This window comes from Strix uralensis, chromosome 3 (assembly GCF_047716275.1).
Source record: "Strix uralensis isolate ZFMK-TIS-50842 chromosome 3, bStrUra1, whole genome shotgun sequence".
Classification (NCBI taxonomy): domain Eukaryota; kingdom Metazoa; phylum Chordata; class Aves; order Strigiformes; family Strigidae; genus Strix; species Strix uralensis.
This window is the reverse complement of record NC_133974.1, coordinates 13,383,706-13,403,972: the sequence shown is the minus strand read 5'-3', so window position 1 is coordinate 13,403,972 and position 20,267 is coordinate 13,383,706. Positions and strand designations below refer to the sequence as shown.

Sequence of the window (20,267 nt, the reverse complement as noted above, 5' to 3'; positions counted from 1 at the left end):
AGAAGGTGGGACAGAATGCACCCTCGGGAATTTTGCAGATGATACAAAACTGGGAGGAGTTGTTGATACACCAGATGGTTGTTGCTGCTCTTCAGAGGGACCCTGACAGACTGAGAATTGGACAGGACAAGAATCTGTACTGGTTTTGGCCAAAACAAGATGTGGCCTGAAAAAATGATGCAGTATTTCCCAAATGTGCATCCACCTAATTGGCACTGTATTTTTGAAGGAATATATTGATTTCATTAAACTTCTCAAGTAGTAAATGGTGGAAACGAAGAATTTATGCCCTACTTCGTAAGAATGCAAGGCCATCTTATATACTACTTATGTCTTACTTCCAGTTTAAATTTAGCTGAAATACAACACAGAAAGCAACACAGAGAAGACTTTTTGTTGCTCTGTAAATTTTAGTAGACATGGAAAACGTTAGATAATTTACCTGAGTGATGTGGTCTATCACATACCAGTAAATATAATTTTAGTAACTATCCTTCGTGACAACCACTTAGCAGCAGCAGGAAGCGCAGAAGTCAAATTATCTTTCAAACCCATTCATTTGCAGGAGCAAATTCTAGTCTTTGAAATTCATACCACCCTAAAATAATACCTTCTTTCAACACAAAACAAGCAAACTTTTTAGGGCTGCTCTGACCCAACCTAGCCACACTCATTTATGCACATTCTGAAATGCTGTCATTATGAGGCTTAAATATTTATCATACTACAAACATATATTCTTACATAATGATAAGTCAAAATAAGAAGAAACACTGACAAAATGGAGATCAATAACTTTGACCATTAGTCTATATAGCTCTTCTTTGGAGAGCAATTAATTTGCACTTACCTTAAGATTAAATGAATTATCCTCTGATGACCTTATTGATTATAAGTGGAACCTGAAATGGCCACCACAGCCTAAGATGACTAATGTGAAGATACAAAAGTCATAGAAGGGATTCATGCTTTACTTCCGTAAAGCAGTATCAACAACTTCCCCTGGTCAAGATGACAGACAAGTGCCAAAAATCATCAAAAAAACCCCAGTTATTGTTTAAGTGACATGAGGTTATACTGTTGGGGCATACATGTGAAAGATTTTAAATGCTTTTTGAATGAACTATAAGCTGGATACATAAAGGTGAGCCTACTACATTTCAGATCCAAAACTTTAAATGAGATATTTCTCAACCTGTTTATGTTGTCTCTAAATACAGACAGTCCCAATGCTTACTGTACCAAACTTTTTATTATTTCAAACAAACTTCTGTACAAAAACATCAAAGCAGGCAAAGAAATTCAGTGACAGGCAAACAGCACATGACAACTCACAGAATGCTTTAAGGTTTACATTTTTATTATACAAGTGACAAATAGCTTTCCTCTGGGCTACTTAAAGATAAGACTTCACTGACAAATAATTGCAGGTAAGCATGTATTAACTTCAGTTACCAAAGCTCAACAGAATGACCCGTCATCAATCTAGATTTACCTAACTGGAAGTGGCTATGAACAAAGCAGAATTTTCCCTAATATACATTTTTAAATGTCCCCCCATTAAAAATGGAGCTGGTAAACAGTGGATTTACTACTGTGAAAAAGCAGTGTGATCACTGCTTCCAGAGAAAGAAAAAAACCTAGCGTGATTTCTAATTCTGATCCTGACAACAACATAGTTATCTGCTGCTAGAACTGGAGATGTGTGACATGAATGCTGGAGTTGCGGTGTTGTCCAGTATCACAACACATATAACATTGGCACCTATGGGTTCTGATCAGACTTGAGAAACTTCATAGTGGTCGTTCTGCTCAGAAATAAACTCTAAGGCGATCCCTACTCCAAAGAACTTATGATATTAATACTGTTTAAGGATTGAGTTCAATGACTCAATTCGTCACAACGCAGCAGAGTTTCAACAGACCTAATGCATCTTCAAAGCCTTACGGTTTTAGAAGTGATACGCGTGAAAATTCCAGTGAGCACACAAACCCTGATTTACATACATGGGAATAAGCAAATACAAATCTGAATCTGTGCACAAGCACTGGAGTTTTCACACATGCATGCAAGCAAAGTACATAAAATAGAACACGTTTTCAGAACATGACCTTCTGCAAGAATATGTACAGCAACTGCAGACCACCCAGAAGACACACTTAACAGAGCATGAGCACTTTGCTGCTTTTGGCAAAGTATTTCTATTCCGTTTACTGGAAAAATTACTAGAAAGTAAGAACAAACAACTCAGCAAGGAACGTAACTCCTTGAAGCATCAATCACATCTCAAAAACCAAGGAAGAGCAGTCAGCTGATATATATTTTTGTGTTGAATCATCTAATGAATAACACTATCAAGGAACTTGATGGAGTGCCTAAGAACAACTCAGCTCTTAACACATTATCCCTAGTTCGATGAAGCCAATTTGACACTAGGGAAGTTTGCTGTTACTGAAGAGTGTTTTGCTTTATACCAGTTTATATCAGAAAAAAATATTACTTACCAGGTAGAGCTGTCTGAGAGATAATGTTCATCACAATATATTTACAATGACAAACCTATTCTAGTTAAGTCAAAGCATTAGTATTTTCCCTTTCCTTTCTAAGTCTAATAAAATTATACAGAATTTTCAAAATATAGCAATGGTCTTAAAACACATTTTCTATTTATTTATATTGAATCTGAAAAAGGATATTAACTTCCTCAATTGTTGAAAGGTACAGGTTATACTTTATAAAAAAAGGTAAAATTACCTCTTTGCAATACATTTTTGGATGTCAGCCAGCACACAATCCTTAAAATTAGGTGGATCTCCACTTATTACAGGGAAGACAACATATTTTATGGGAGTGATGAACATTCAGGTATTCTCATATTCATACAAATTTGATGAGATCCTAACTAACTGAAAAAAACAGCACGTGTTCTTAAAACATATCCAATGAATTTTATTTTCTCTTATATTAACTTCCTTCTTCTTTAAAGTTCCTTTTCTGTGGTATCTTTGACATTTCAGTTTATTTGATTTCTTTTGTCTTCACTACTACTTACTTCTCTGATAGAGAAGGTGTTTAAGGATTAAAATGCACAGATAAACTGTTGTAGCTGAAGTTTTTAAGTAAAAAAGTATTTTAAAAGTCAAAAGATAAAGGCTAGCATAAAAACTTAGGCTGCACTATATAAAGTCAGTCAGGTTATGAACAGATTCATGTATTTTAGCAATGTGAAGAAAACGGTTACGTAAATACACACAAGTATTAACATCAAACTGTATTAAATTATGTAAACATACACATCTTCTGTGATCAATACAAACATCTACTTGTCTCAGGATACTACTGCAGCATAGCTCGAATTTGCTTTGAAGTGGATTCATCATTCAGGTGTTTTGTAGTGAACCTAGAAATTACAAGGTAAAACAGTATTTTATAAAATGAACAGGGATTAGAAAAGTCTGAAAACTGCACTGCCTGTTATTAAAACAGTGCAGTTTTATTACACAAAGGAGGAACACCTATGTTCCTTTAGTCAGTGATCACTGGAATTTAACTGTGATAGTCTGGTGCTCTTTATCTTCTAAATACCCCTTGCAGTAAGTTATTCCCTGTTAATAGGTGGGGAATTGTGGCTAAATCCTATTTGCCATCCATCTATGACACTGTCATAATTTTGGGTCAAAATGATCTCTCTTTTTCCAGTTAAAAGCCTCAAAATAAGTAAAATCATGGAAAGACATAAGAAACAGGGTAAATACTAAAGGGATTTAGGAATCTAGATTGAATTTTGGCATAATCTATAAGACTAATTTTAAACAGCTTTCTTAAATGTCCTGGGAGGACTGAAGAGCTTTAGAGAGGTTTTTTCCATTTAAGCCCAAACATTCTCCACTGCTTATGTTTGTAGGGAGATCAATTATCACATAAGCTCAAAACACACCTGAAACCTGTAGGATTTAACTCCACATCAATTTTAATTCAAAAGACATGATAAGCAAATATGAAGGTGGTTATGGCTGTAGTTCTCACTCTATCCAAGCATTCAACAGCTAGAGAATTCAATACCACTCTGAAAAACTTGGTACTAAGACTCCCTTCTCAGCTTCAGAGCAGTGTCAGACCAATGTGCCTTGTTTCCCAAGACAGCACCTTAAACACTTAGTTACAGAATTGGGATTTAGGTTGCTATTTTCTTGAAGCTGTATCATTTAGCAAAATTAAAAAAACCACAAAAAACCTCATCTTAAGAGGGAAGAGAGAAGGGAAGTATCAAGGGTTTAAAACCCAGTAATTCTACTCTTCGCTTCTAAAATGTTCTAATTGCTGGGGTATTTTATATAACAAATCTTAGCTTAGATACACTGTTTACCTTTGATGTATTGTTTACCTTTTAGATGGCTAAGTTTTAGGCGATAAAATGAACCTTAAGGGTCTCTGAAGAAGGACATTATGACTTCCAATATTAATAGCCATTGTTTATCAAAGTGAAATAGATTTGAAAGAAATTAATATTACTTAAGAAAACCCCAGGTGATGAATGCAAACCTAATGGACAATTTTCTTAATTCAAGCTTCTAAGGTGGAAAGTCTTAAATGTGAAGAGATTGGAAGAAAAACAAAGAGGAATTTGTTAAGGCTGAATCAAACAATTATTCCACACATACCTGAGAGCATTCAGAAGTCCTTCCACAGTGTCAGGTGGTTGTTCCTTTAAAACTTTTATGCATCCCTTCATCTGGGAACAGAAGCATGCCACTATTGAACAATAATATATGAATTGTACTAGCTGAAAACAAGGAAAAATTTCACCATAGATAGGGTTTTTTCCTACTGTTAGTGTTGCTTTATATGATACAATAAAGCATTGTACCTTATTACAAATTATCTTAATTTAAAAATCTAACTTTTGAGAAAACAACCTCTACTTTAATAAGCATTTGTAGATAGTACATTATATGTAAAGTGTATATATTTTAACTTGCACATGATTTCTCCAATTCCAACAAAAAAAATATCAAGAACAGTTGAGATAAGCTGAAATAAAAAAAGAGGTTTTGGAAGAAAGTTCTGCATCATTGCTGTCAGCAACTATCAGAAGAGACGTTTCAACTTTGACTTTTATTTTTATGCCTGCACACAAGGAAGTAATTCTCAGTATTCAGTTTTTAGTTGTAAGCCTAATCAGTGATAAATTATGATTTGTGTCATAACTAGTGGCTACAAATTTTATCTGAGACAGGAAGTCCATGATGTTGATTTTAAACACCACATTGAACGAACATCTTCATGGAGATTGTAAAAACCAGGCTGAAACTCTGTCCAAATTTACAAAAGGGGAAGTGAAGCAGAGAAAGCAGAGGTAGAACTCATTTGATCCACTATACAGACTCCCTATATAGTCAATAGAGCAAACTAAGAAATTCCTCTAACTTGTTCAGAATATACTTTCATATGTAATGAGTCATGTTCCAGAAGTACCTATTTCTTCCCATTGCTATGAAAATATCTAATAGCTACCCAGAAATTAGTCTAGATTAATTCCATCTTATTTAAAATGTCAGATAAAGGCATGGCAGCGTCAAGATTTGAAACTTCTGATTTTCCAAGTCACATTACAGTGCTAAATCTACATGCCAGTATTTTCTCTGCTGCTAAAGAGCAACTCTGCCTTATTATGGAAGTGGATGATGAAATACTTAACTGAAGTTAGGGTCCGTGTATTTGCCAATAAAAATTATTTGGAAAATGTTGATCAGCCTCCTGCACAATGACCAGCCTAACTGCCACTGATCACTGATCAGTTGACTCACTTCTACCTGGAAGATAAAACTATCTTTGCAAACAGCAGATCAGATTAAATTCTCAGTGCAGCAGCACATGTTTTCAAGTGACACAGTTACTTTTTCTGAACTAAAGAAACTCAAGACTCTATTCACATCATTCAGTACAGGTTTACATGTCCCATCAGATCAGGTCAGACAAATTCAAAGGGGACACAAATTCAAAACATTCTTTTCTATTTTTGTTAGAAACAGAATCTCTAAAACAGTCAAAAAAGAGAAGCTGTTAGGATGCCTAAGATAGAAGCCTGTAATTAACAGCTTGCAATACCATCTCTGGTCTTTAATGAGTAAGGAAAGGTTTGTTCCACGGTCCCTGAAGATTATCTTGAAATGGTTCCCAAGAGTGACTAGTTTGGAGAAAATAATTGTTTTTCACAGCAAAACATACTCATAATATGAAATATTAGAAAACTTTTTTTTTTTTTTATTAGAAAAGAATCACTAAACTAATCAGGCAAATTAAGATTCGGGACTATGTACTCATTTTTAAAAACTGAGTCATACATCTCCTGTCTCCCATTTATATCTAGCTAACCTTCCTGTAAGATTATGGGGCTTCAGGATAAATGTGAGAAACAAAGCACACACATTATATTTGATCTTATCAAAATTTTACTTGTGTTGCCTCTGTAGGCAAGAGACTGAATTAGCAGTCAGGAAGTCTGCATTCAATTTCTGGGCTCTATTTGCTGCATGACCTTGAGCAAATCAATTCACCTCTTTGCAACATATCTTTCCCTCTGTAAAACAAAGTCAAAGATGAGATGTGGTAAAATACTGATATCTGCAGACGAAAAATGCTAATGAAGGCTCAGTGTCATGGAGTGCAATAATATATATATATTTCTTTCCTTTCGAAGAAGGCTCTCTTATAAAGGGAGAGACTTAGCATCTTTTTTCATGAATTACAGATTATTTCTGCTGAAAGACGTGGCACATAACATTTAGGTTTGTAAAAACACGTAGCAAAAATAAGAGTACTTTTTTCTGTGTGCTTGCAGTATTTCAGATGAAAAAATAAGGTTGATTTCACTGTGACTGGTCATGCCAAAGCTGTAACTGAAGGCTCATTATCAACATTACAATAACATTTCAGTTCTGCTATTTCAGATCTCAGACAAAGCAGAGACAATATTGAATATCTGCTTATTTACAACGGAACTATTCCAAAGATTAACATTTTAGCATAAACAAATTACATGATAAATAAAAAATTATGACCATAGAACATATTCCAGGGTAGGTGTAATACAAAATTTTTTTAGTGTAACCATACAGCTGGCAGGAAAGCAAACTAAGACAAATGAGTATCTGTGTCTGGAAGAAAATACAAAGAAAAGATGACTGATCCTTATTTTAATTTCAAATAAGCTGATATATTAAAGTATGCAGGTGAAGACAAATTCTAAATTTTGCCATTCAAAAATAATTAAAATGTTCTATACAAAATCATAAGCTTGTGCTGAAAAAAAGCTGCAGACTAGTATTTTCAAACCTACAGAGTATTAAAAAAAAGTCACTCTTACATCAATCTTTGATGTCTTTGAGAAAGCTCCCACAGGATGAACGTGATCATACAGAATAATAACTCCCACCATTACTCGCATGCAGAACATAAGGGTCTCTTCACTGGTGAATCTACTCCTGTACTCTCTGGAAAACAGAACAAAAGATATAAAGTCTCGACTTTTTACTAGGCAAACTAGACTATGAGTGCATGAAATCTGAACTAAAATTGTATTTTAAGGTTGAAGATGCATCTTAGTAAAATTGTAAAGATCTCTGAAATGCGTAAGTCCTTGTCAATGTAGAAGAATGGTTAGAAAGCAAATGGATATGTAAACCCCTTCCAATACCCAATTCACAGTTCAGATCCTCACTTCAGAAAAATGTCTATGATTATGACTTCACAGAAGACTTCCACAATTCGTGAAATATGATGGAAACTGACTGCACTTCTGTTTAACCTTAGAAACACAGCATATCAGGACCTCAAAGGAAAGCTACTCTTTTTGCTTGAATTCCTACTTTGAAATAGTTAACATTTAAGTGGGATCTAATTTCAGCAGCTGGTAAGTTCAGAGCTTCATCTAGGTGGATCATAGTCATTGCTTGCTCTCTCTCTTTTAAGTCCATAGGCAACTTCAAAAACCCAGGTTCACTGAGCATCTGAAATGTGGAGACCCACTAGATAGGACTGGACTGAACTAATTCCAAAGACCCTTTCTTTGATTTTTCAATTCCAAAATAAGAATATGCATGGCACAGTTAAGACAGTCGTTATCGGCTCTAATCCCCGAAACCATCATCAGGAAATGAAAAATGAACTACAGCAGAGAAAAACAGAAATCCTGAAAAACAAAAATTATAACAATTTTTCTTATAAATATTATTTTGAGTAGATAATACACAGATTAGTCTACTATCATTCATTGACTTTCAATATAAAACTTGGGTTTTTTCACTTAAACATTAAAAATACTAAAATCTGTACTGTACTATCTCTTAGTTTACAATAACTTGAATTTCTATTCTTATACAGCATCATAACATGAACAGATTTAAAGGTTACAGTTTGATGTGAAAATGCTTGATTATGCCACAATTAGAACTAAGTATCACATAATCTTCTAGTAGATGACTCACAACTTTGTTTCTCCACTTTTGCCAAACAATGAGCTGACACAAAGTTACTTTTCAATTACTACTTCTGTGATGTCCCAGATTGTGAGATGAATCCCACCTCCTATATATACTTCTCCAGAATTTTCATAAACAATCACAATGACCTCAAGAGTTCTACCCTTTACATGAACAAGTAATTCAAAGACAGGAAGAATACCTTGACTCTACCTTGCATGTGTCTTCCACTCAAAAAGACCTCTAACCTAAAAAATACTCAACTAAATGCATAGGTAAACAATAGCAGCCCCACTGGCTATATCTCTGCTAGTAGATACGAATGAAATTGTACAGTTCCTATACAGCTGAACTTTCTCATACCCAGAATAAGATGGCTGCATCCAAAAAAGTTCTATTCAAATTATCCTCAAAATAGTGCCTGTGTATCATTTCCCAAAGCACTACTTGGAGGAGCCAAAACCTTGACTCTTAAGTGTGCTAATAACTGAGCTGCATGGGCAATCAAGAGAGTAGTTGTGGCCCTGGTTAGACAAGACATAGACGCCTATGAGTGCATAAGATTACACTTGTTTTTTAACCTTTGTTAACTCTCCGTAACAAAACTCAATGCTGAAAAAAAATCTTAAGGTGGTTAAAACAGGAGGCAAGGCTTTCTAATACCAGATCATCCTTTGTATATAAAAGGCGTAACAACCAAGGCACACATACAGGAATTAATTTGGAAAAAACTATGTTTACCCCAGGTGGCTATTTAAAATAAAATACAAATTCTCTCACGCAAGAAAAAACAAGATTTAAGGTAAACTTACGGTGTTTCCAACATGACTTTACATACACTAGCCATAGTACTTAGACAGTCCGTTGTATTTTCAATTGGTAACGTTTTGTTCTAGAAGGGTTAAAAACAGCCAATGTTCAGTAAACCATCTTGTACAATTAAAATAATGTCTGCGTTAGACCTTTTCTCCCTTGTTACTTACTTCTGATACAAAATGTGTAGTTGCATTACTGAGTGTTTTCAGCATTGGTGTGGCTTCTGCATAAAACAGGGACATCCTATTTGCCATTTCATTGTTTACTTCATTCTCAATGTCTAGCTGATGAAAACATGAGAAAAAACAGTCAGTAAAACTCTTTAAAAACTTGTCAGCAGCAAGAAAAAGATACAGTACATGCTCATGTCAGCAAGAAGATTGTCGCATGAATAGTTCTACTCTAAACACTTCATCTGGACTGCTGATTAACTCGCGGTGTGAAGGAGAAAGCATGACAGCTAGAGAATCAAAAGAAAAAACATTACCACAAATGGTATAAATGCATACTGATAAACACCTCAGTGTGAACAGGAGATCAGATTTTATTTACTTACATGCATGTTGTTTATTCTGTTGCGACTTATTGTCCGCCTATAATAACTGAAGTCATTCTGGATTGCTGGGTTTCTCATCTTCAAGGAAGACCAATAGGAAATAATCAGTTTCAGTTCAAAATACATGGGAAAAATCAGATTGTATTAAAAAACTTTATTAACCTTAAGTTCATCAAAACGAAGAGTAAAATGTAAGATTTCTGCAAATTCTTTCGCTAGAGCCTGTTCCCGTTCCAGGTGCTGAGTTGGAGTGTAAGGTGGGCACGTCAAGGACTCCAGTAAGCTCTGCAGGGCTTTCTCTGAACAAAAATCAGAAGCACAAATTATATTCAGTCCACATTATGACAAAGTTTTAAGTAAGTATCTAAATATACTTTGTTTGAAGGGACAGAACCCTCTGAACATGCAGAGCCCTAACAGAAATGCTTTTTCTTACTATTCTACCACGAGAAACATTAGTCAAAGATACCTGCCTCTTCAGGCTCTCTGACATTTTCCTCTTCATTTTGTATCACTGAGCTCTCTTCCCTTTTTATTACCCTTTATCTGGGCTCCCTATCGAAAATTCTAGAGAAAGCATTTTTCTTGCATTCAGATATTGAACTCTTTCATCTTCCCCAATTAGCCATCAGCTCAGTATAGAGATTATTCTGGCATCTCTGTTACTAGAAGTGTACTCTTAGGCACTGATAGCAATGCAATTCAGCTCCCGCAGCTATAATTACTAGCATAACTCAAAAAGTGAAAGACTTATTAAGCAGGATGTTGCATAAGAATTCCCTTGCACTGCGAGCTCTCCTACTTCATATACACATTTTTTGCACACTGGTTCTCTTCCAGAGTCCTAATTCAAGGAGTAATTACATCATTTTTGCAGGGATGATAGCGAGCATAAAACATGCCCAACTTTGGCTTTTCACCCTGCAAGAGTTTATTGACACTCTTCTCCCTGTTATCCCTGTTTTTAAGTCGTCTCAAAATATTATTGGTTTACATTCCTTTTAAAACCCTGAAGGATCCAAATTACAAAAAATAAATGGCATTAGTACAATATGGACCATGAAGTCCAGAAGAGTGGCATGCACCAGAGAAAAAATTTATAGGGTTTTATCACGTTCTTTGGTTGTAGTCTATTTAGATAACACAGATTTATGTTACGTGACAGACTAACAAACTTTGATAATTTTGAAATGAAGATTAAAAATACGCCTTGATAAATGTAACTGGAGTTAAATGTCTGTTGATATTAAACAGAAAGAATAATAACCCTTTCACAGACTGTGGAAAAAGAAACTTCCTGTTTCTTTATATGTTTATAAAGTAGCCTAATAAACAGACATACTAAAACAGGGCTCACCTAATCTGAGTGAAAACTCATAAAAGCGCTTCAGCCTTACAACCAGAGGACATACTGAATTCCATGCTTTTTCTTGCAACTGGATATCATTGGGATTTTGTATTGCCTGAAATGAAATCATTGCTGTAAAGAACTGTAATATATGAACAACAAGCAAAAGGTGGTTTTAAATTTTTCTACTACATTATTTTAGAAAGTAAGTATTATAAAACATAGAACAATTACAAGAAATTATACATCACCAGAACAGGAAATTAGCAAATCCAAAAAATACCATGTTTTCCACCTTCCCTCTCCCCCTGTAACATACTGATTTAAAATTCTTCATTCCAATGCACCACTGACATACAGAAATACATTTTAACATATTCTTTGGGGAGCAAAACTATTGTAGAAGCATTAGGTAAGACCTTTTATATGAATACTGTTTGCAGAAATTGCCTTTTTTTTAAAGGTTTTGATGTTTTTGAAATCTTCAACACATTCAGGTTCTTAAGCAACCAACAGCTCACGCTAAAATTGTGCTTTGGGACCAGTTTCATGGAAAAAGATGTCTTATAAGTGGATGTACAGTTATAATTTACTGTGGTTCATTATTTCACTTACACAGAAGAACAATTATTTTCAACTTTTTTTCACAGTGTACTTCTGACATCTGAGTATTACTTCCTCCATGTCCTTAACTTTGACTTCTACCATAAGATATATGAAATGAGGTATATGAAACCGTGTTTCTTAAAAGTGAAAAGTAATTACTAATTACTAATAGTAAACCTGAAAGAAGTTCAAACAGCCATAATTTAATGATTTCACAGTAGGGCTTTATATTCAGTGTTACATATAATCTGTAATGTATTTTCTAAATACAATTTTAATTAAGATTTTCGTATAATTTCATAGAATGTGTTTGGATACATAACAGAAGGAAGGAACACATTGAGTTTTGCTTGATTTTGCTTCCAAAGAACTGCCATTAACTTAAACATACATCTCTAATTTCTTGTCCAGCTCCTTTGTAAGCCTGAAGGTCTGCAAGCATACTTTCTGAATCCTGTAAAACTGCACTGATCTGATTCCATACCTCCCGTTCTCCATCTGTGGGCTGTGCATCTAAGAAACAGAAAAGCAAAATGCACAAAGTCAAAAGGTAGCTGCAGTACAAATGCCAAGATTACTCAGTTCTACTTAACAACATTATCTCCAGCTTGACTATGAGTAACTCCATTCTGATGTGTTTTTTTAAAATATACAATTATACTGCACTGCCATTCTGCTAACATCCAAGTTTCTGCTTTCTAGCGAGGAAGGAAAAACAGTACAGTTTTTCTATCTATGGCTCATAATGCCTCTACTCAAAATGCATCATTTTAAAGTGAAGCAGTATCATAAAGCAATGTTATTAGAAAATAGGATAATGCATCAGTCCTTCAGTAAAAATGTCCCTCTCTTTCATGAGCTCCACAGCTTGATTACAAAGAATTGCTCTCTTTTCTTGCAGCTTGGGGATAAAATCAGGCCTTTCAGTGGATGGAGCAGTAGGAGATTATGCCACTTTGACTTTCCTCCAGGCTTCCTAACCAGAGTAATTTATTTCTCCTTTTGTAAAACACAGATACAGTACTGTTAAAAATAAACATTTTTCTTATGTATGTCAGATCATTCCTGCTACTAAAATAAATCCAGCTCTGTCACTGATCAGTTTTCACGGTGGGAGTGACCTGTAGACCTTTATTGTTCAGAGAAATGACATTTGGAAGTAGATCAATTTTCCCATTCAAATCCCATCCGATGGGATTTTCACAGCAGTGTGACACCAGGGAGGTCATCAACACATTAGACAAGGTAGAGATCTTCTGCCTCCTTTTGCTTTAAAACATAAAGACGACCAGCACTGACTAAAGACTGGATGACCTATATATAGAATTGTAGTCAGTATTTGTAGAAACAATCACATTGTCCCAGCAGATTTCTACAGAAACATAACTTTTGTTGTTGCTTTTGTTTGCTTGGTTTTTATTCCTTCTTAAATTTGTATTAGCTTGTAAAGATAGCATTTTAATTTTTATGGACAAAAAAAAAGTACTTCAGAGGTGAACCTTAGGACTTAAGGACTACTTGTTTGAATTAAAAGCAATAAGGTACCTTCAGTTCAAAACTCACTGATTAGGAAGAGCTACTGTACACATCTCTCTATTAATAGACAAGAACTATTAAAAATACTTTTTCTATTTAGTCTTCTCACTCTCCACCCATGTATCAGTATGGGATTCATTTACCCACCCCGCACTAAAAATGAATGAACCAGTTCACCTTGGAGAGTATGGAAAGAGTAGGCATTCTCTCCATGACGTTTCAGGTTAGGACAATTTGTTTAAATGTGTCAAGTTATCTATGGACCTTGCAGGAACAAGGCACAAATAGCTGAGATTTACATGTCTGTGGCTCTGAAGCAACTAATACTTAAAATCTTTCCTATATTCCTATGTCACCATGAGTCCCATGAGACTGGGCACATGAAACAATACTGATTTGACTTTCCTTTTATTCTGGAAGTTTTCCCTAATCTTGTTTAAAAGACAGAACAAGTGAAAGTAAAAATAAACTGGGCTTACTCAGCTGGGTTTTAAATCCAAAATATTTCATGTAACTAAAAAATTCCACTAAGCACTGAAGGGAAAGACTATCCCAAACAGGAAAATTCCATCTGGGACACAGCTGTTGAACTGACCTATTAATCACATTAATTTTATAGTGTTCCTGACTGGTTCTTTCCCCAAGCTGCAAGAAATTTCAGGTATATACTGTGTGAGGGGTCTGTCATCTTGTGATAAAGAAACAACAGTAAACGCTTCTAAGTTTAATGAAGGAAGTGGTAATCTTGCTAAACAGTTACATACCATAGAACAACAGAGTAGGAGGAAGGTAGGAGTCACCTATAAATCCATATCTATATTTTAATAGTTAAATAAGAGTTAATTAAAATAACATTTTCAGTGAATATTAAGACACAGAAGAGAGTAAGTAATTTATTAGCACAGTTCATGAGTGTAAAATTTGCATGTTCAGGTCACCTGAAGCATGGGTTGGTTAACAAGGTATTTCTATATTACTTTTTACAATTTACTTGCTTTAAGAAAATATTAGCCCCTAATAGAAATGTAAACACTATGGGCTGCTCAGCACTTTAGGACCTAAAAGTGGCCTTTAGTAACACCCTTTATCATTAGTCTTTTTCAGATTTTTTCCAATTCATCTTTTGGAAGTTGGGGGAAGGTTGAATATTTGAAACTCATTGAGCTTTCTGTAGTATCCCAGCACCTGGGGAAGTAGGAGTAGAAGGAAGGTAGGTAGGTGGAAGAGAGAAAGAAAGGGAAGGGAGAGGAAGAGAGCTGCAAAGGCTACAGAGCAACAGGCTTAGCTTGCATTTGCAGAAGCAGTTTATATTTATGCTGAAAGTGTTTAGCTTGAAAATAAAGGTAGGGAGGATGATTCAGGCTTTTTTTAAAAAACCATGCATTTTATGAAATATATATGTTATGCAAACAGATGTTCTGATAAAACCATGGCCATGTTTCAAAAGGGATTTTACATGACAATCTTGAAAAAAATGGTCAGCTAAATACCTGTAATTGATCACTTTGAAACATTTCATCTTGCTGTCAACAACAATAATAGCAACAATAACTAAAAGGAACACAGACTTCTTCAGGACAGATTTTGGCTTTTAAACTTGGTTTTCTATTCCAACAATACCAAAGCTATTTTCTCTGTTCTGAGTAAAAAAAATGCCATTCCTGAATCACAGTGTGAAACCACTGCTTGGCAGTGCTCACCTCTTATCCCCATACCACCAGAGAACCAGCAGGTGCTGAAGCAATTTGAGCCCATTTATAAATAAAACCATAGCCACTGACTATTACACACTGAATGCAAGCCCTCTCAATAATGTTACCATAATCACCAGACTTACTGCATTTCAAGTCTGAGTTTTTAGAGCACTCATCGCTAGCATCTTTAATAAGACAAACTATGAAACCCTTTCACCTCCCTTTGCCCAAATGTTTCTAATGTGATCCCTAAAACTGACAACTAAATGAACCCTCTATCAAATTAATTCAAGAGTCAGACCAGGCTTGACTCTTCCATATATAGATTGTACCAGCAAATTTTCATTTAGAAAGCAAAAATTTTAGATTTATGGAGAGAAATGCAATTTCATTGGTTTCATCAGAAATAACCAGGACATGGTAATTCAACTATTTCATGAACAAATGCTCTCTTTCATCTTTACACAGGGTCTATTCCATGCTTCAGATGAGGCTTCAGACTTCATAAAAAAAAAAGGGGGGGGGGGGGAAGCTGGACCCACTACAATCCATTTGTGGATGCATTATATTTCAGGTGCATGGCAGGGTGGGAAGGTGGAATCATCACTCTGTTCTTAGAAAAATTTGTTTAAAAAAACCCCCATCTTAACAGCACAAGGTATCTACCTCATTCTTCACAAAGTGTGCATTAGAAAAAACCACAGAAACTGCTATGTAGGTAAGACGTTAGTACTCACAGAACAAGATTAAATATAAAAAGAATAGATGTGAAGCCTTTACCAATACAAAATCAAGTATAACAATATCCAGTAATTAATTTTCATGAAGAGATAACAAGACAGTACTAAAAGAAGTGTTTCCAACCCACGTACCCTTTCTGTACCTGAAATGCAGACCAAAAGCACAGAACTTTATTCCACCCTCAGTCAAACTGGTTGCAGGGTAAGAAGATTCCCACTGAAGCTGGTTAGTGCTTGCATTTCAGTGAATGTGGAATCATACTTGTCAAAAAACCATCATGATCTCCTGGCCTCAACAGCCTAGCAAAAGAATAGTGTGTAAAACAAGATGTCTTACAGGCTCTGCTTTTGTGACTGGTGGAAAAAGAGAGCAGTACATGTATTTTACTGTATAATGCTGAAGTCCTATTTCAGGTTTGTCACCATGACAATGATTTTTCCCATTCTAATCTGGGACAAAATTAGATGAAAAGCTAGTTTGTGTCCTTAGAAAAGAGAAAAGGCATTACAACTGCAATGAATAATGCTTTTTAGAGGGTATCAGAACCTGCTATACCCCATACATTAAAAAGAACAGTGTTAGGTAGAAACAGTACCCTATCCAGTCCACACTGGCTTTTGAATTTCATCCTTTCTAAACCAGCTAGAACAAAGTGAAGCTCCCTAAGTTTTTAATACTTGCTATGGGCATGGTGCTATGCCAGGGATCTCAGTGCCAGGCTTCAGCTCTGTGGTGGACATGGAGCCGACAGCCTCTCGCTGACTGAGCCGCAGCTTCTTGCTTAGGGCACTCCCTGCAGCGCGTGGGGGACAAGAGTTTAACCTCCCTCAGGCTGGATACAGATTACATCTCCAGCCTCGCTGCCTGTGGAGTGAGGGTATTAATTAATATCCTATTACACAAAAAGTGGGCAGTTGCTCTGGTGCCAGACATGTTCTAATAACAGACACTTTTAATCATACCTGAACAATGATAAGTGAAAATTCCATTAATCTTTTGGGGATGGGGACAATCCTAGAAAGTAAGTGTCCTTTATTCTTTAGGGGATGAGGCGAATTAAATTAAGATCAGTAATGTGCCCACCTAGCTAACATCTAGGAAAAAAAGGAACCTGGTTAAGGTTAGAGAGTTTGGTGTTCTAAAAGGTATTTGTATCTGAGGAGAGGATGGGACTGAAAGTATCACTTAAGGACATCTCCTCCCAATAATCTATAAACTTTAGTCCTTTAGGTTCAAAACACATTGTTGTTACCTCAACTTTCAAATTATTTCAAAGAATTCATGTGGAGTTATTTGGTTACTTTACCTGAAAAAGGCCCTCTATGGGCAGCAGTAATTTGACAATAGATTTTCTGCAAAAAAGAGCACCGTAAGCTGCTATGGAGAGAGCCTCAAATACCCAGAATTCATTTACCTGTGGGTAATTTAAACAAGGTCAACATCTAAAGAACAGAACGGTTCTTGAACTGACAAAATCCGTTTCAAGAAAATTCACCCTATAGGGTCATAAAATCCTGAAATCCACAGACTCTCAAGACTTGCCATGCACTCACTCTTCCTAGTATTATTTTCGAGTTGAGAGCTAAGAAGGAATTAAGGTAAGTAAGAGGTATATAATCAAATCCAATACATGGCAGTTTGATTAAGAATACCCACACTGAGATACAAGTGTGTAAAACATCAATACAGTTCACTTTTCTGGGAATGAAGAGATTATTTTCCTTTACTTAAACCTTTCAATAGACCTTAAAAAAGCAATTTGGCTGAGTGCATATAGTTTGCATTTCACCTCAAAGAAATGGCTTTTTCACCTGCACAGAACACTCTTTTCCATATCACTCGCTGAAGATACCACAGTTCCCATCTGTCCCTGTTTGCTTTCAAGGCTGGACTGAATGGATCTTCAAAGTGCTTCTCCTCGCACAGATCCAGAGTAACTGCCTAACTCTAAAACGATTGCCAGAGAGCATACAGAACTGCTTTTGCTATACAACATTAACTGAAATTAATGCTGGATTCAAGTTTTTTCAAGTATGACCATCAAGTTCTGAAAATTGGTTCCCAGTTTGGAACGAAGAACAATGCCAGTAAAGTGTCATAAGAATTGCAACTGATGATACAGACAGCTGCAAGAAAGGGGGGGAAAAGGGAAAAAATTAAATTAGCTATTAAAAAAAACAGCTGGAAGGTGAAATTTTGAAACCCACTTCTTTCATGATTCTTTCCCACTTTCAGATATAGCACAAGGCATAATTTGAAAAAACCCACAACTTTGAAGTAGGTGAGAAAACTTAATTTTTCTAAGTGTTCCTGTTTCTACCTGCCCATTTTTCCAGACCTCAAAAATTGCATGGAAGAGATGCACTGGACGGACTAAGGCTAAAAATGAAAAAATCAGGTTGGTGAAAAATATGTAAGGGAAAAGTGAGCATGCAACTGCTAAAAAGCAGCTTGTAATTAAGTATACTCAAAACCAAACAAAAACCCATAACGGAATTTTTCAAAAGATGCAACACAAGATCGTCCTCATCAAATTTTTCATCAAAACATAATTCTGCCCTAGAGAACAATTCACAAGAAAATAAACTCATTTTTGTTGCACAGAACATCCTTATAACACATTGCCTATAAAATATGTATTAATTAAGGATAATAAGGGAAAACAATGAAATAAAAACCTGTTACGCTGACCTTACTTTGTAGCTTCACGACTAACCTAAGATACCTAAATCTGTACAAATGCTTGCCATCATCTCCTGCATTTCTGTTCCCATTCATGTGCCACTGCTGATGCTCTTCCAACCATGCCATCATCTACATCACCCTGACCTGTCTGGAAGAGTACTCACTAGGCAGGGAAGAGAGGTAAGGTGGTGTTTTGGTGGGTTTTCTTTGAACAGGTAGTTCTTAGCAAGTTCATTCTGCCACAGAGCTATCATTCACAATGGGTGCAATCATGCGTTTGGTACATTTTAACTCTAGCAGAAGGATATGAGACTATGTGGCAAAGCATCACCCATGGGACGACCCCTTTGGAGCAGCACAGATTAAATCAACGGTCAAATGAAGTTAACACCTCAATGTTCTTTTCCCACTTTATATAAACACTTGTATTACTTTTGATCAACATCAGTCCATAAAGCTTCCAGTTTTTGAGGCAGGATAACAGATTGCATCTGTTCTACTCCTGCATATGAAGAAAAAGGCTGTTTGTTTTTTCAAGCAATATTTGTCTTGGTACATTGTACATGTAGCAGGAAGAAGTATGTCACAGCACTCTCCTTTCAGGTACAATACATACCAAATGAAGAGCAGCAAAAAAAATATGAGGGCAGGAGTATCCAAAACATTTCAGAAGTTAGTGCTGACAGATTTACTTTGAGATTTCAGCTTATGGCTAATGAAAACGGCACAAAAACTAGAAAGCAATATACTGATGCAAATAATGAAATACAGTAAACACATCACCTCAACACACCCCTTATCCTCTGAATGGCCAACTGCAGTGACCATTTTCGTCCATGAACTCAAACTGAAAACTCAGGCCACAGAAAGTCACACATCCAGAGCAAGCACGCAAGCAGGCTCTTATCTACATCCATTAAGAGTGTCCTTTTACACTGTATGATGGCTAATTAAAGGAGACCAAAGCATGCAACTACAGACATCTTCAGTCACATCCCTTTGACACAAAACAGATTTTGTGCCATAAAAACCTCCAGGACTATTTTACAAGTAAAACATTTTAACTTTTTGCTCAGGAGCATCAAACTCACTGAAATTTGGAGATGACAGTTTTGTTCCTCTCAGGTAGGTGTGCCTGACTAGCATGCCCATGTGCTTGCACTAACCACTGGTTACCTCCCATGGGAGAGGGTGCTTCACCCTGTTCAGTTCTTGTCTCTGCACTTTGATGAAAAAACCCACCTTTGCTGCAAAGGCAATAGAACAGATATTTTCCCCTCTCACCACCACCTCTGCTCCACCAAGGCTTCCCACTGCCAGGCCACCTGTTTCCTGCCATGGCTGCAGCCTGGGACAGGAGTACTTTCTTACCATCCAGGACATGATGGGGCTGATTAAACCTGAAAGCTCAGAGCAGCTGAAAACCTTTGTAATAGCTTGGCAAAGCCACACAGAGCGCCTTCAAAAGTCTGATAGAAAAAAATTATGTGGTGGTTTGGATAAAGGTTTGACATCCTGGGTTTACAATAAAATTCACAAATGATATAGATAGAAGACAAAAAGGGATACATGGCTCACAGTACCTTCTCCTAAATCCAAACTACCCAATTAACTTCTTTTCATCATTGAAAACTGACTCTTCATAATAAGGTAAATAAAATCTAGATGAGAAGATTAAGGTAGGTGCAAAGTTAGTCATACACTCTAGTTCTCATCCAAGAAAGCATGTTTGAACAATTTCATGAGATTTAAGTATGTCTTTAAATGACTTGTTGAACCAGGGCTTCAGAGTGCATACACACGT

General features: G+C 36.0%; 1 protein-coding gene across 10 annotated transcripts in view; it reads right to left on the bottom strand.

Moving 5' to 3' along the window:
• Positions 1 to 1,233: 1,233 nt before the first annotated feature.
• The window catches only part of CYRIA (CYFIP related Rac1 interactor A), a 57,256-nt gene continuing 38,222 nt past the window's right edge, over positions 1,234 to 20,267 (bottom strand). For 8 of the 10 annotated variants that reach the window (XM_074861535.1, XM_074861530.1, XM_074861534.1 and 5 more), the window contains 9 exons: positions 12,199 to 12,320; positions 11,211 to 11,316; positions 10,016 to 10,152; positions 9,854 to 9,931; positions 9,465 to 9,581; positions 9,294 to 9,373; positions 7,368 to 7,494; positions 4,663 to 4,733; positions 1,234 to 3,401 (listed from right to left, as the gene is read on the bottom strand). In XM_074861535.1, coding sequence (XP_074717636.1) covers positions 3,338 to 3,401; positions 4,663 to 4,733; positions 7,368 to 7,494; positions 9,294 to 9,373; positions 9,465 to 9,581; positions 9,854 to 9,931; positions 10,016 to 10,152; positions 11,211 to 11,316; positions 12,199 to 12,320 — 902 coding nt within the window. In that variant the 3' untranslated portion in view covers positions 1,234 to 3,337. Of the gene's footprint in view, positions 3,402 to 4,662; positions 4,754 to 7,367; positions 7,495 to 9,293; positions 9,374 to 9,464; positions 9,582 to 9,853; positions 9,932 to 10,015; positions 10,153 to 11,210; positions 11,317 to 12,198; positions 12,321 to 15,920; positions 16,035 to 20,267 lie in introns of those variants that run through there. The other 2 variants (XM_074861537.1, XR_012628003.1) reach the window with 2 other exon arrangements.